Here is a 15227-nt window from a genome sequence, read left to right as displayed (position 1 = left end):
TTCATGGCTCTGCATTTTGCAGTGTTGCAGGAATAAATAACATTTTCCTGTTCCTGCCGTGTCTCACAGCATGAAAAGAAAAGCAGAGATGTTCTGTATAACTCTTACTGCTCTGGCTGTGCATGGTCTTGGGGTTTCCCTGGTTTATTCTGGAAGTGTTCAGGGGGATTATTTGCAGGCAGTACTAAGTACCAGCAAAATCACTGCACCTTGTCGAGCTCCTGATCCTCCACTGTAAAAAGTTTCCATCCATCAAGATGTACTTCAGATTGTCTTCTAACTGTATTTTATATGCCAGTCTGGATGATTGTGCCAATTTCCTTCAAGTAAATTTTAAGTTAAATGCACATTCCTGAACAACTGATGCAGATACTTGGCAGGGTGAATGGAATGACAAATAGTTGTGCAGGATATGATCCATTATCAAGGATGCTCCATGTATGGCAAAGGAAGCAAGAAGTTCCCCTGATCCCAATGGGTGGGACTTGGTATATTCCAGGATTGAACTGGACAAGAAAAAATAGCCCTTGGCAGGGATTATTTGTAGAGTGTCTCATAAATGCCCCATGACCATAATTTGTATTGGGGTTGGAGAGACAATGACCCAAAGCTGGATATTGCGTTTGGGCTGAGTTCTGGCAGGAAGAGAAATGTATTCTCTGATTATTGATCATTGGCAGGTTGTAGCTGTTTAATTAGCACTGACCTCTTTGAATTATCCTGACAACTCTTATCTCAGTTTGATTTTTTTTCTCAAGAGACTGGAGGTGCAGTATCAGGACTGTATTTCATAAAGGGATGCATGTTTGGTCTAACAAACAAATTCAGCCAGCACTTGATATTCCTGTAAGGAGAAGAGTGTGTCAGCCAGGCACCACACCAGAGCAGCACCAGCATGGGGGTGGTCAAGGATCAGTTCCATCCTGATGTCATTCTTTATTAAATCTGGGCTAAATTCATTAGTTGGACCTGATTTCACCAAGTGTTTTTGAGAAACATTGAGATATTGGCAGTTTGTGAAGAGTTACAAAAATCCTGTGCACAGAAAGGGGTTTTTCTGGTGTGTTACATTTGTATGATTAGGGCTGCATTTACAGGGCAGTCCCATATATCTTATATCAATACTAAGGCCTCTTCAATTACTGTCTGAGTGTTGACCCCTTCTCTTCAAAGTTATGAATCTTGAACTGGTTTGGGCTTTTCTTTACCGTGTTCTCAGAGGAAGGGGATTTGTTCAAGGTTTCTGTCACCAGAAATGGCAAAGTAGGCTGTGGAACAGGTTCACCTTTGGGATTTTTTGTAAATAACATCATTAACTGAACAAATCAAAACTTAGTTCTCATTGGTAGCAATGAGATGCACCCCAAGACCACTTCAGGTATTTCAGGTAAAATGAAGTGTCTTGAAAAGTGTATTAAAAATATATCAGAAAATAACCTAAAAAATGTTCACAAGAATTCACTGTGACAGTCCTGCAAAAACAACCTAATGACTAACACTTGCTTTTCAGATAATATAGGTCTGTTGTCTCCAATAACTCTTTTTTGTTTCCCAAGTAAGTCCCTGCATACATTTGTATTTTGTGATGTGTTTTTCGTGTTGCTTCTGCTGAACTTTCTTTGCAAAGAGAAATTAATAAAGCTAAGCCAAGGGGAAGGTGATTGACTGTCCCACTTGGAAAAAAAACCAAGGAAAAATATTTTGCCTGTGATAATAAACTCAAAACACATTCTTTGGGAATTGTACTTCTATAAAATGCTCTTTGAGTTGCATTTCAGCATTAAAATTTATGCCCTCATTTGGTATCGTACTTTTTCCTTCAAGAAAGATAAATAGTTCAGCTCTTTGAACAGTGTGAGACTGAAAACATTTGCCAGCAGCCCCAGCTACAGGAATTACACAGTAGGCTGCTGTGCAATCCCAGAGATGAATAGCATGTGTTTGCATTTGGAAAATACAGAGTAATCACTGCAAGTCTAAAGCATTACAGACAAAGAGATGGATCATTTTGTCTGATTCTTATATAGGCCATTTGAATGGTTGCTTTGCAGTTTTATAATGTGATGCCACTTCAGTAAGTCGAGGGTTTTCTCTTCAGCTCAAAAACTGCTTAGTGGAAAAAAGACATTTATTGTGTGCTTAGCAAAGCATCCATTAAAACTTGAGGAGCTGAAGATCCTCGTGGGGTAGTTTAATTTTCAGAAAACACTCACAAAAGCAGTTACATTTTTTAAAATTAATAATTTACTGGGGGTGCTTTAGATCAGATTCTTGTTTACAGTTTCTCACTTTCTGCCTTTTAACTTGGTAATTGTTTGGTGTGTACAGATCTCACCTTGTCTGGAGCGAATCAATGTCAGGATGGGCTCTGCAGTGTCTCCAGATGCTGTCAACTTTTTTTTAAAAAAAGAATATGATAAAACAGCCTAAACAATTGATTCTAATGTAGTTTTATTTACTCCAATAATTACAATGCCCAAGAGGGGGCAGTTTTTTACGTGCTACAAGTAGCAATATGGTGTGGTCTTTTGTCTCCTTTAGGTTACTTCATAGCACCTGTTCCTGTAAGACTTAAATTTTTCCTTTTCATTCCAAAATTCCCTTGATCTCTGTTAATTTCTTAAGGAACCACAGCTGGCTTATTTAGAGAGAACAGTTCAATGACAGTTCACAAAATATACAGCATTTTGTCAAGCCCTGATAGAACCTGTGGCTTTTCTTAGGAGAGGTTTTCCTCTGTCCAGCAACTTGTGGTGTCAGGACTTTGACTGGAGTTTAATGGTTTAAAATATCTCATTTCCCTTTACTATATGTTTGATTCATTCCTTTCTCCTCTTTCACCACTTCAAATAATCTAAATATTTGTGTCAGGAATTTGCACCAATATCTATGTTGCATTAGAATTGTTTTAAACTAAATCAGACCGATTTTCTTACTTCCTTTTATGTCAGTATCTCCAAAGAGACCTGGTTGGCATTTTATGTTGTCTTGCCTCCTTTCTATAAACAGTCTTCATTTCTTTCTGGAAGAAACCAACTTAGAACTATTTCTGTAGATGTTGCTTTGCTGCATCTTTGGAATCTTCTTATGCAAAATGATAATTTTTATTGTGGCACTGTGTAATAAATTAGGGCATTTGATATGTGTATGTGTGCATTTGCATTTCCTTGGTGATATAGTGTGATATTTACTTTAGCTGGTGCAGAAAAAGGACTCATATATATTCTACTGATTGCCCAATTTTTCAGGGTAAATAGCACCTTTAAGCCCAGGATTCTTGAAGAGTGAATTTTTGCATCTCTGCAGATGTTAGTTCCATAGCCACAAGCTAGAGCATCATTATATTACTTTTCCATCTTATATTAGGTGTAAATTCTCCTATAGGGAGTGGTTGTGAGTCTCTTCCTGGCTTCTGGTTCAGAGGAACACATCAGGCATCTGAGACAAAATCCTCCTTTTTGTCTTGTGCTTCCATATTCCTTCATGATCACCTCCTCCTGGAAACGTGGCAGATCCTGACAAAAAACCACAAATTCTGGGGATTTTTATTTTTTATTATTTTTTTTTAATTTTTTTAAAATATCACCAGCTTTTCTCTAAAGCCTATTTAGCTAAATCTGCTGCTACTGACAATTGCTAGTAAAATTGCCTGGTAAATGCTGGTAACTCTGAATATGAATCTGTGTGAACTGAACACCTTCTTTATAGTTTGGGCAGTATTTCTTTAAGCCCTCTAAATTGCATTATAAAAGGCATTATAGAATTGCCTGAAAATGAAACCACAGAGCAATTGATTCTTCTGCCTGGGAATTACTGTCTTCAGATTTTAATTCCGAAGATCTAAAAAAATAATAATAACCTGAGACAAAAAATGGAAGTACAAAGACAAAAGTAATTCTTGAGAGGAAGTATTTGAAAGTATTCATTCCAGGATTGCATTTGATATTGCATATCCAAGATAGATTTCATTTGGGTCACTGCATTTACTCAGCTGGAAGATGGAATGATGCAAAAAATCCTGTCCTTGCAGTCTCAGGTAAATTTAGATGTGTTTTTAGTTCCAGAAATCTGCAGAATGGGCAACCTCGTGTCTGCTCACACAGATGTGAATGTGTTTTATTAACCATCCAAAAAACCCTACCCTAAAACCAACCCTATAAAGAGCTGCAGATCTTTGACACAAAAGACAGTGCCACAAAAATCACCTGGTGCAAGAGGTGATTATATGTTTGATTCATTCCTTTCTCCTCTTTCACCACTTCAGATAATTTAAATATTTGTGCCTGACAAGAGCAGTGTTGCTTTTTGTCATGGCAAATATAACAAATGTGAGAGGCACAGGAAGAAATATTAATTTGTTGGTTTAGGTCTCTCAGTCTACACTGGGTACTAAGAGTTGGAGAGGATGTTTGAAAAAGGAGGGGGGTATTCCAATTTTCTGAGCTATGTTAGTATCATAAATTTTTTTTTTCATGGTGGGTATAGCCTGGAGCTTTGACTGTGCATCTCACAACCTTTTTCTGTGCATGACATGCTGCTTTTAGGAAAATACATTCATTTCAAGAATTCCCTGAAATGTCAGAAGAAATTATTTCTTCTTGTTCAACAGCCTGAAAGGCAGAACAGGTTTGCACAGCTCTCAGAGGTCAGTACACAGGAAGGTGGCCCAGTCTGTCTAGAAGAAATCTTTTATTTATTCAGGATTGTTAACATTTCAAAGTTTACCTCCCACCATCTTCTGACAAATATGGAATCAGCAGTGGTTGAAAAAGCATCTAGAAAACAACATATTTGGTGTGCAGGTTTGATGATTAAAATATACCACCTGTTACTTCTTATGGAGTTGCTTAGATATCACAAAGATTAAAAGTATAAAGGTAATCAGAAAAAAAATGTTTCAAATTCTTTGATAAATATTTATGATTTTGCTCTCTGTGGTTTGTGTGCTCACGTTCTAATTTTTGATCTCTGCAGTCAAAAGCAAAATTTGAGTATGAAATTTGTCATTGTCCTTGAAGAAAAGAGATGTGTTTCACAGAGCTACAGCACTAATTTTCCTACAGAAAAAAAAAATTCAAATGTTTGGTTCTTTCAAAAAATATAAAAACATATTAAAAAGTAATAATAATAAAAAAATCTATCTAGTATCTCTCTGGAAGGTGAGGAGCCACAGCAAGGAAGAAGTTCAGTACAGAAACTTGGGGCCTGAGTTCTCTCATCACTGCCAGTTGTACCTGTTCTATAGAAACAGGTTAATGGAACCTAAAAAATCTCATTTAAATGTAATTCAATTACAGTACAAACTGTCTGAATCTTTTTCTGCTTTGGACCTTGACATTTTTGAATAGGTCTAAAATCAGGAAAGATGGGCTGCAAGTTGAAGCATGAAAAAAGCTTTTGTGACTTGAGTTAAAAAATTTGCCTAAATGTTTCATTTAGTGTGCAAATAAAATTGGGCTTTCTTCTCACAGCTGATGTCTCCCCCAGAGGAGAAAGGCAAATTGCTGAAGGAAAAAAAAAATAAATTAAATTTCTCTTGCATAGGTGAATGTCTGGAGGTACCACAGGGTTTGCAGACGTGTCAGATCATGTGAAAGCTGAGTGTGGATGAGAAGAAAGTCAATTTGCTTTGCTGTGATCACTTGCCTGGTTGCTTGCATTGCTGCACTGATAACACCCCTGCTGTGGAGAATATAAGTATGTCTTGGATCTTGGGGAAAATGTGTCTTTTCCCATTCAGCCCCTCAAAAATGGGATTTTGTTAAAGGTTGTAAGGTCGCGATTGCTTTATTAAAAAACAAAACAAGAAGGCAATTTGCTACATCCTCTTAAAACACTAAGTTATAACAGCATCATTGATATGGTTACATGGGAATCACCATTTAAATCATGAAACTCCCTCAGTTTTTTGCAGATGGGTCTTCTCATCTTACTCTGTTATCACCCTGGAATGTCCAACCCTTCTCTGCAGCAGAGTCACACCTTAAAGGATAGTATTGTGCTGTGATAAAAAATAAAATCCTGATGTGTTTTTCTTTATCAGTTGCATTTTCAGGCCTTGGCTTTACCACCTTCTACCTGGCTGGGAAGCTGCACTGCTTCACCGAGAGCGGCCGGGGCAAGAGCTGGAGGCTCTGTGCAGCCATCCTGCCCCTCTACTGTGCCATGATGATTGCCCTGTCACGGATGTGTGATTACAAACATCACTGGCAAGGTGAGCCAGGTTTTTTCCAGCTTTTTTTTTCAAATTATCTGCGTGTTTCTTTGATTTTATTTTATTTTGTTTTGTTGTTACGTCAAGACGGTTAAAACACGACGGCACAGATGGATGCTGAGGTTTCCTAGTGAGGTTGAGTTGACCAACACTGACCTTCACAGCTTCAGGTCTCTGCCACAGCCCCCTCTCTTCCCTTACAGCAGTCACTTCCAAGTCAGATTAAGTGTATTTGTCACAGAAAGACTTTTGTCTCAGCCCTTTAAAATTCAGGTGTGAGATGTAACTGATGTAGAAGACTGTGGAGGTCAATGAGCTGTCACGATCCCAGGGGAGGCAGAAAACTGGAATCCTTTATTGGCTTCACAACTTCATGTTTAAAGGGTTCAAGGTTTACATATTCAACAGGGGGCTTGCATTTTTATTCTGTTACAACTGGGGACTTTCCAGAGATGAGGTGAGGGAAGAACCAGGTTTGACAAATCTTGGGGTCTTAGGAATTACCTCTCATGGGAAAAACCCACTTTAACTTGGGGGATTTTACCGGGGGGGGACAGGTAACACAAAAGGAGGGATAAAACACAGTGGGTCTGCTGCATAGGTTGATCAAATCAGGGTATGGTCTCTCTGGCTTGGGCAGGGCATGTGATAACATCATGCAAGGAGTCTCTTCCAGGAAGAATCCACAGTGATGAAGTTACTAAAAAGGGTTTTTCCCCAGCTTCTGTGACTCAAGGTTTTCTGTTTAAACCCAGCAGTTTCTTTTCTCATATCCAAAATTTGGAATCCAGCAGAAGACTATGCCATTTATTAATTACACACATATTACTGAGGTACAACTCAGAAAACACGACCATCTATTCTTTCTTCTGCCATTTCTTGACCCTCTTTATTGCCATCTCCCATTTGCTTTGCTCATCCCTCCTGCTAAATAAACCAACCTGTAATTACTTGTGCCCTATTTGTCCCTATATTCCTACTGGAAATGCCATAATTTCTGATACTGTTATATGGTGTTGCTGGTGCAGTCCTGCTGGCCTTGCAAATTGTGCTCCCCTCAAGGTCATGAGTGCTCCTTTCCATTATGTGGTTAATACTAGTTACATATTGTTTCCCTGTTTTCCAAGACAGGCTGGAAATTGGTTCCCACCAAAGCCACTCTGTCAGTCCCCTCCTCAGCTGGACAGGAGAGGAAAAATACAGTGAAAGGTTCATGGGTTCAGATAATTCAGGGGCAGATCACTCAGCCACTACCAGCATGGGCAAAACAGACTTGACTTGGGGAAACTTGTTCAATTTATTACCAATGAAATCAGGACAGTGAGAAACAAAAGAAAATCTTAAAAACACCTTCCCCCTCTCCCTTTTTCCTGGGCTCAACTTCACTCCCAGTTTCTCTCCCTCATCCCCTCCAGTGGCACAGAGGGATGGGGGTGGGTGATTCCCACTGAGAACTTTTTTCATCTCGTACTGTTCTGTTCCTGCTGTTCTCCCTTAGCTGCTCAATCACCAGCCATTACCCTTGGCATGTTCTTTGAGGAGTCTCCTGCTTTTCAGCAGGTTCCTTGTGTTGTTCCAGGACTCTGATTACTCTTTGCTCAGCACCACTGAAGTCAGAGAGAGCCTCCAGCACAAAGCTGCTGAGCTCGAGGTGGTGCCTCCCCAGGAGGGACAGACAACAGAGCTGTGTGTGACACTGTGGGAAATATCCCTTTTTTTAAATTCAGAAAGATGGCATAAACTCAAGGAACAAAGAAACAAGAATTTATTCAATGTGTTGGGTCTTTCTCACACCGAGTTTCCGGGGAAAAAGACCCCTTCAGTTTAAAATCCATACATTTTATAGTTTCACAAAATCCCCACCTTTTTCAGACAAGCTTAATGTATTCATTTTTGCCTAAAAAGGTTTCTTTTCTCTGAAAAAGGGCTTTCCCTTCTTTCCAATTGGCCACTGGACATCCTCTGTCAAAAATAATGGGTCTTCCTTTGTTCTTAGCCCAAAGAGAAAAATTCTCACGTGGCCCCGAAAGATTTTAATTTTTAGGAATTTTTATATTTCTCTTATCCGGCCGAAAAAGTCCCTGATACCCAGTCCCAGTCTGGGACTTGAATATCTCACAACTTTATGATACACCTATAAAAACCCACATTTTTATTTCTCATAACACTGGGCTGGTTTGGGCTTGCTGTTAAAGAGAAATTAGCAGTGTGAATGAATGGGAAGAGGATATACAGGTTTACTCTCCAGTTTTGGACACGTGTTTCCAGTTTGTACTATCTCTTGCCAAGAGTAAGAATTATTTATGTCCTGAAACATCCACTGTGAGGAAGGTTATTATGGCGTGTTTTATACACCACAGAGGAAAACTGCACCCAGGGGGTTGTGACTGTTGCTCATCAACAGCTGCTCCTGTTTTGTCTTTGAATTTTAAGGAGATGGAGCTGGAAACTCAGCTCTTCCTGAAGAGCAGTGCTGGCAGACGTTATCCTGCAGGTCACCTGTGTTTTTTCCTTAAAAAACTGTGTTCTCAAGGGAGGGAATAGTTCACTCTGGAATACACAGCACAGAACCTCAGGCCTTGACTTCTGTGCTCAGCAGAGTCAGCTAATTGTGTTAAATTATTTATGGTGCCTTTGTGCTGGAGCCTTTTCTGAGCTGTGGGGAATGAAAAAGGACCATCAGTTTAATGGCCAAGGCTGAGCACACTGTAGGTGAAAGATGGAGTGGAGTATCCTTATATTAAAAAGCCATTGAGTGGGCTCAGAAGGTTAATATTATGAGAACTTTATGAGCTCTTTTCAGTTTGGCTGAAGAAAGTAATATTCCAGACCTTAGTGTTGGTATTGGTGGATATTAGGATATTTCATTGTGAATCCAGAATGTATTGTCTGCTTTTTAGTCCCTAAATCTCTTTGTAGACTTCTAATTCTGGAAATGTTAGTTGACTCGTGGAATAAGCGGAAATAAAGTTAAATACCGAGACTGAAAAATGTTCTTTTTCCTTTATGGGAAAAACAAACAAACAAAAAACCCCCCAAACCAAAACAAAAGCGCAAACAAACACAACAAAAAAAGTAAGTTATGGCTCCCACAAGCTCAAACAAAGACAGAATTGTTGTCTTCAAAAACGGGAGTCAAAATAGCTGCCTGTGTGTTTGCTCCTCACCCCCAGACAAGGTCAGTAAGAGAGAAATCTTTGGCATAACTCATTTGTGAATCTGTATTACTGTGGTGCCCAAACTGAGGCCCGGAGTTGCATAATTTGCATGTAAATGTTTTGAAAGAAATAAAATCTGGGCAAGTTTGCAGCAAGTCTTAAAATACCAGGGAACTTGTAGAGGACTGGCAAAAATGTGGTGTTTGTCCATGATTAAAAGTAGTAATCATGGGCTTGACTTTATTGCTAAGCAAAATAAAAAAACAACTGGAACAATATTCAGTCAACAATTAGAGTAATCTGAGAATTGCACCCAACACAGGTTTATAGAAAATTAATCTTGTCCCAATAACTAAATTTTTCACAAGTTGATTGATGCTGATGCAGTGAAAATTGTTGCCCTGGGTACTTTTTGTACCCTGACAGTTTGGTAGGGATGGGCTGGATGGTACAAAATCAGCCTCTGTGTGCACAGGGCAAGATTCCATCTGCTTCCAAATGCTGTGTACACACAATCACCTTTTAAAATCTTGCTTGAACCTCTATTACATCTGTTTGTGATAGATTTGTTATGTCCTTTTGTGTGTAGTAGGATTAGAAGGGATCTCCTCTTACTCAACCATGACTTGTAATCACATTTCTTAAATTTATCCATCTCAACATTAAATTTTTCAGGTTTTCTGGCCCTAGCTGTTCCTGTTAAGAGAAATCTCACTTCTCTGATGAGAAAAAAAACACAAACCATTTGTTACACACTGAAAATTGAACCTTGTTCTAATGCCTTTGTTCTAATATATATCAGACTGACAAGCCGGGGAATTTAATCTTTATTTAACGACTTTAGACAAAAATAATTTGTATTGATTTAGCCTTCTTTGTCACTAAACTCAATGATTCACCATTTTTATTACACTGTGGTTTCTTTGTAATTGAAAGGATGGAAACACAGGTACACACAGATGATATGGTGCTTAATAAGTCTTGTTAAAATAAAATGTGCTGCCAACTCATATTCCAGGCAGTGCTGATTTTTTTCATTTCCATTATGGTTTGTGCTCAGTCTGAGGCTTTCAAAGACAGGCTGTATTTCCAGTGAAATTTTCCTCTGGTTGTTTGGAAATAAAACACAAGATCAGAGGAGTATTTTAGTAAGAGGCAGAACCTGACAGCAGAAGGAATCTTCTTACACTTCAGGTGCTGTTCTGTTCCCACAGAAAACTTAAAATTGCCTGTGTTTGAGAGCTGCAAATATCTCATACAACGGCCTTGTTTTATCTTATTTTATTTTGGGTTTTTTTGGAAGGAGTATGGGACAGTAAAAAGCATCAAAGAAAGATATTCAGAATATGTTAAGTCAGTTAACAGGCATGTCAGTCTTTGACCTTTCAGGTGCTTTTAGTGGGAATTCACCCAGCCTGAAGTGGTTGTTGACAGCTGTCTTTCTCAGGGGCCTTGCAGGAGCTGCAGGAGAAATTAATTGCTGTAGCTCCACTGCCTGGAGGGAGAGAATTTTCCACTTAACATCCTGCCTGCTCCCTGGAGAATTCCTTCTGGAATACAAAGAGTCATGAACAGATCTGGCACTGGAACTGCCTTTTTTCCTGGGGGTGCTTGGGCAGGGAACAGACTGTGGTCAGAGAGCTCTGGATGGCAAACAGCACAGGTCAGCTGTGGGATGGAAAACCTGGCTGTGGGCACTCCAACTGAGGGCAGACTGGAAGAAGATCCATGGGTTGCCAACCCACAGATGTTGGTCAGCAGTGCTCTGGAACATCATGGGTGTTTAATGCCCTGTGTGTGAGAAACAAGACTCTCAGAGTTGGGTAATTTCCAATTAGAATTTATTATATGATGAAAGCAAACAGCCCTGGGGGTACAAGCAGAGTTTCTGCAGCTCCACAGGCTTGTCACACCGAAAGCAGGCACAGTGTTCTACATTTATTCTCAGCTACTTCATGCATATTCATTATACACAGGCATAAATATTATATATTGTTGAGTCAGGAATTCAACAGGTGTTTTCTTAGACTAGTTTGTTATCAATAAAAAGTTGTAAATTCTCATAACTTCGATAGGAAAGTGTTATCATCTAATTAACTAAAGAGAGTCTCCTCACTATAAATTTTGTGAGAAACAAGGTAAAAGGGAGGTAATTTGTTTTATGTCTTTATAGGGGCCCAATTAAGTTTTACGATTTGTTTTTCTTCTTTCTCTAGGTTATACTGACCTTACTTGTTTTCTTTTAATTGGAATGTTGCACAAATCATTCTTTTCATTTATCACACTGTGGAAGCCATTCTGTTCCCTCTGTTCATCTCCCAAAACACAGCCAACCACCTACATTTCGGGTATTCAAAATGTCAGAGATGTCCCCACAAAATACTGATTTTATGTGTCCTGTGGGACTGTGGTGTTTGGCTCCAAATTCTTTATGAAAACTCGAAGTTCACATTTTCTAGGTTGAACACTTCCACGTCAGGCAAATGTCTTCTATTTACAGTTGTCACTTCTGACTCACCTTTTGTTGCTCTTTTTGTCTAGATGCTTTCGTTGGAGGGATCATCGGCCTCATTTTTGCTTATATTTGCTACAGACAGCACTACCCCCCTCTGGGTAACACAGCTTGTCATAAATCTTACGTCAGCCTGCTAGATCAGAACTCTGTGAAGAAGGAAGAGCGACCTACAGCAGACAATGCAACTGGGCTGCCTCTGGAGGGAATTACTGAAGGTCCCGTATGACTTTAAGAAATGTGCAGAATGAACTTTTAGCCTTCTCACATTTCCTCCAAACTGGTCTCTTAACAGTGTTTCTTACTGTGCTTTTTTTTTATTATTATTTTATTTTGTTTCTTTCCTTTTTATAAAGAGAAGTTCAGATATTTTATTTTTAATGCCATAATGTCGTCGTACTTTCAAAGTTAATTTTTCAGTTTGTATTGAGTTGTTGTTGAGATACCTGTTTTCAGTCTACTGCAAACAGATAGACTAGTTGAGGGAAGGGGAAAGAATTACAAACAATCCCATTTGGAGAATGGTTAAGAGAGTATTTTTAAGGAGATGTGGTTGAGGATATAGTAGATCTGGAAACAGATTTTTCTGAAGTACTGACTCATCTTCTGCAAAGTTCAGATCATCTTCAGCACTCATTGATTTTGATGGGTGGTGAGTACACACAGCACTTTTCACCAGGTGTTCAGCATCTGTTGGGGCCAGCCATTTCTTCATATAATTTGATAATTTAGGCATCATCCTTGTTGCCTTCTAACATAAAAAAAAAATCTCCATATGCTGGCAAAACTCTGCATTAATTGCCAAGTTTTTACAAGGTCATTCTGAGCTCCTGATGATAGAGCAGATGAAAGGTATGAAGGGTTAAATGTTTGAAGAGCCAAACTTAATGCATTAGTAGTTCTTCGGGATGATTGTCATGTTCAAGAAATTCCATGCTGTTCAAATTATCAACTTAGAATAACATATATTCTAATAGGATGGACTAGAAACTTGGTGTTACATCATCAGCAATTTTTTGAGAGCTCATGCAGTAACTACTCATGCAGTTTTCTTTCAAACCAATGGAAAGAAAAGAGCAACAAGCTGAAGTCTTTAAAACAAATGTTTTAAAAAAAAAGTCCTAAATCTGGGAGAATAAGGAAACACAGTTTTCTGTGACCCTGGTGTGCCATGTCCATCCTCGTGTGGTGACTCACTGCAGCATTTGGTGAGCTAAAGAAACGCAGAGATTTTCATTTGTGACTTTGAATGCTCGTGGTGGTTTCCAGCACTGTCCCATGTCCAGAGGAAGGCTGGAGACAGTTTTCTGCTGGTCCCATTCCACATTTTCAGCTCATTGTGGTGTTTGGGAAGGCTGGCTTGGTACCTGAACTGAAACTCAACCAACCAAACTGCTGCTGGTGTGGAGAAGGTTCATAAGTGTGGGGCTTGAGTTAATAATTTATTATTAGCAGGGTTCTGTTGTGATATGTATATGCACTATGCATCACATTCCTGTGAAATGATGGACCTTTGGATGGCAGAATGTCAGATTCCAGATTTTTTTTCCCTTAGGTATCCTGTGAAAAAGCAGGCAAATGTTCCAGACCACATCCTGGCACTTGGAGCTGCTGGTTAAAGAGATCAAGAGAAGGTTGATCAACGACCATTCTTACGGTGCTTTAGACTGGAGGAGACTGCTGCCATAACTCTGATTTATGTGTTCCTCTTGGAATATGCATTGGCCTTGTAGGCATTTTGTGATTCAGACAGCTCAGTGTCTTTATGTAAGGCTTGCCATTTACTTTTCTCAAAGCTAAGCTTTGTAGATTTTTTTTTTTTTTTTTTGAGAAGAAGCTACTTCCTGATTGGCGACACTTGAATTTTTATAGAAAGCGAGTAAATTAGAGTCCCTTTAAAAATAAACATAATAATTGTGTACCAGAGGATGCAACCTTGCTATGTATAAACTTATATGATATTTGGAAATAACTATAAATAGGAAGTGACATCAGGGAACAGAATGTACCAGGCACAAACCCAGAAGTGTTCTGTAGAAATCAGGCCTGATCTGCTTTAAAACTGATACCAGTTTCACTCTGCCAGTGAGAGGTGGGATGTTTTACTGGCACTTACAGAATTCTCAACCCTACAGCAGAGACATTACCCAAACACAGCTGTGGGTTTTGCTGGTGAATACAAATTCCCAAAACCAGCATCAGCAAAGCCAAGTTATTCAGCATTTGCACTGGGTTTGACAGAACACTCCTCGAGTGTAATTGAGGTCTTTAATTCTAGAAACCCACACAGTCCAGTGGAGGTGTAATCTTTCTATAAAGTTTTTAAACCATCCCACAGAACTCTGTAACAGATATAATTTTCTATTACTTCACATGGGAGGATTAAAGAAAGCCCTGGAGGGAGGGGAGGGCTCAGCCACCAGCTTTTTCTTTCAGCAGGAACCCTAGTCTTCCAGGTTATATGCAAATGTTAAAAAAAAAACCCCTTCAATCAAATTAGAAGTTTAATACTGATGCATAGAGCATTTTGCATGTTTTTATATAGATCTGGCTTATTCTCAGAATTGAGTGGGGCCTCCTGACTGTGCTGTACACATTCCCAGTGTTTTAATGGCTTTTGATACAAACAAGCTGTCTTCTTTGGGATGGGGAAAGCTTATACAGCCCTCAGATGAGTGGTGGATGTTAAAAAATTGAATATGAAGTGTAACACAGCATAAAAACTTCAATTGCAAGAGTAATTGGTGAACTCGGAAAAGCAGTAAAGAATAACACGTTTTAATGGGAATAATTAAATTGAAAGTCATAAAATAGACAATGTAAAAGCTTTGATTAAAATGTAATTAAAATTATGAAGGACTTAATGGAATGAAACTTGTGGAGGGATCTGTAGGTGCCATAATCACCAGTGCAAAGTCAGCATAGGGAAGGCATTTCTGTGGATCAGTGTATTTTAATCTCATGCTTTCTCAGTGTGAAGGAAATGTAATGTTGTAATGCACCAATAAAACAACACATGAATGTGGGTTTGTACATCTGTGTGTCACCATTTTTTTTTGAGAAGAATAGAAGTTAGCAAGTTATTTTCATTAATAAATCATGTAGAGTATTACAAAAACCCTAAGCCCTGAAGTGACTGTGTTATTGATAAGCAACAAACTGATGCCATTAAAGTGGGACAGCATTCCTCCTTTAACCAAAATATGCTCTTCAGCTTTCCTCCAGGAAAAGGTAGAGTGTAAGCCTGCAAGGTTGAAATTTTGGAATATTTAACCAGGCATTGTGTTAGGAAAGAGTTGGAGCATTTATAATGATTCATTCCGATTTTCTTGTGTGCAGTCCA

At 38.9% G+C, this 15227-nt stretch overlaps 1 protein-coding gene across 2 annotated transcripts in view; it reads left to right on the top strand.

The window, feature by feature from the left end:
* PLPP4 (phospholipid phosphatase 4) overlaps nt 1–14919 on the top strand; it is a 56057-nt gene extending 41138 nt beyond the window's left edge. Inside the window, exons 6-8 of one of the 2 annotated variants that reach the window (XM_027705692.1) lie at nt 6044–6214; nt 11914–12102; nt 13440–14919. In XM_027705692.1, coding sequence (XP_027561493.1) covers nt 6044–6214; nt 11914–12102; nt 13440–13450 — 371 coding nt within the window. In that variant the 3' untranslated portion in view covers nt 13451–14919. Of the gene's footprint in view, nt 1–6043; nt 6215–11913; nt 12103–13439 lie in introns of those variants that run through there. The other variant, XM_027705694.1, reaches the window with a different exon arrangement.
* The last annotated feature ends 308 nt before the right edge of the window (nt 14920–15227 follow it).

This window comes from Neopelma chrysocephalum, unplaced genomic scaffold (assembly GCF_003984885.1).
Source record: "Neopelma chrysocephalum unplaced genomic scaffold, ASM398488v2 Primary Assembly neopelma1_347, whole genome shotgun sequence".
NCBI classification, from domain to species: Eukaryota; Metazoa; Chordata; class Aves; order Passeriformes; family Pipridae; genus Neopelma; species Neopelma chrysocephalum.
This window is presented reverse-complemented; position numbering and strand designations above follow the sequence as displayed.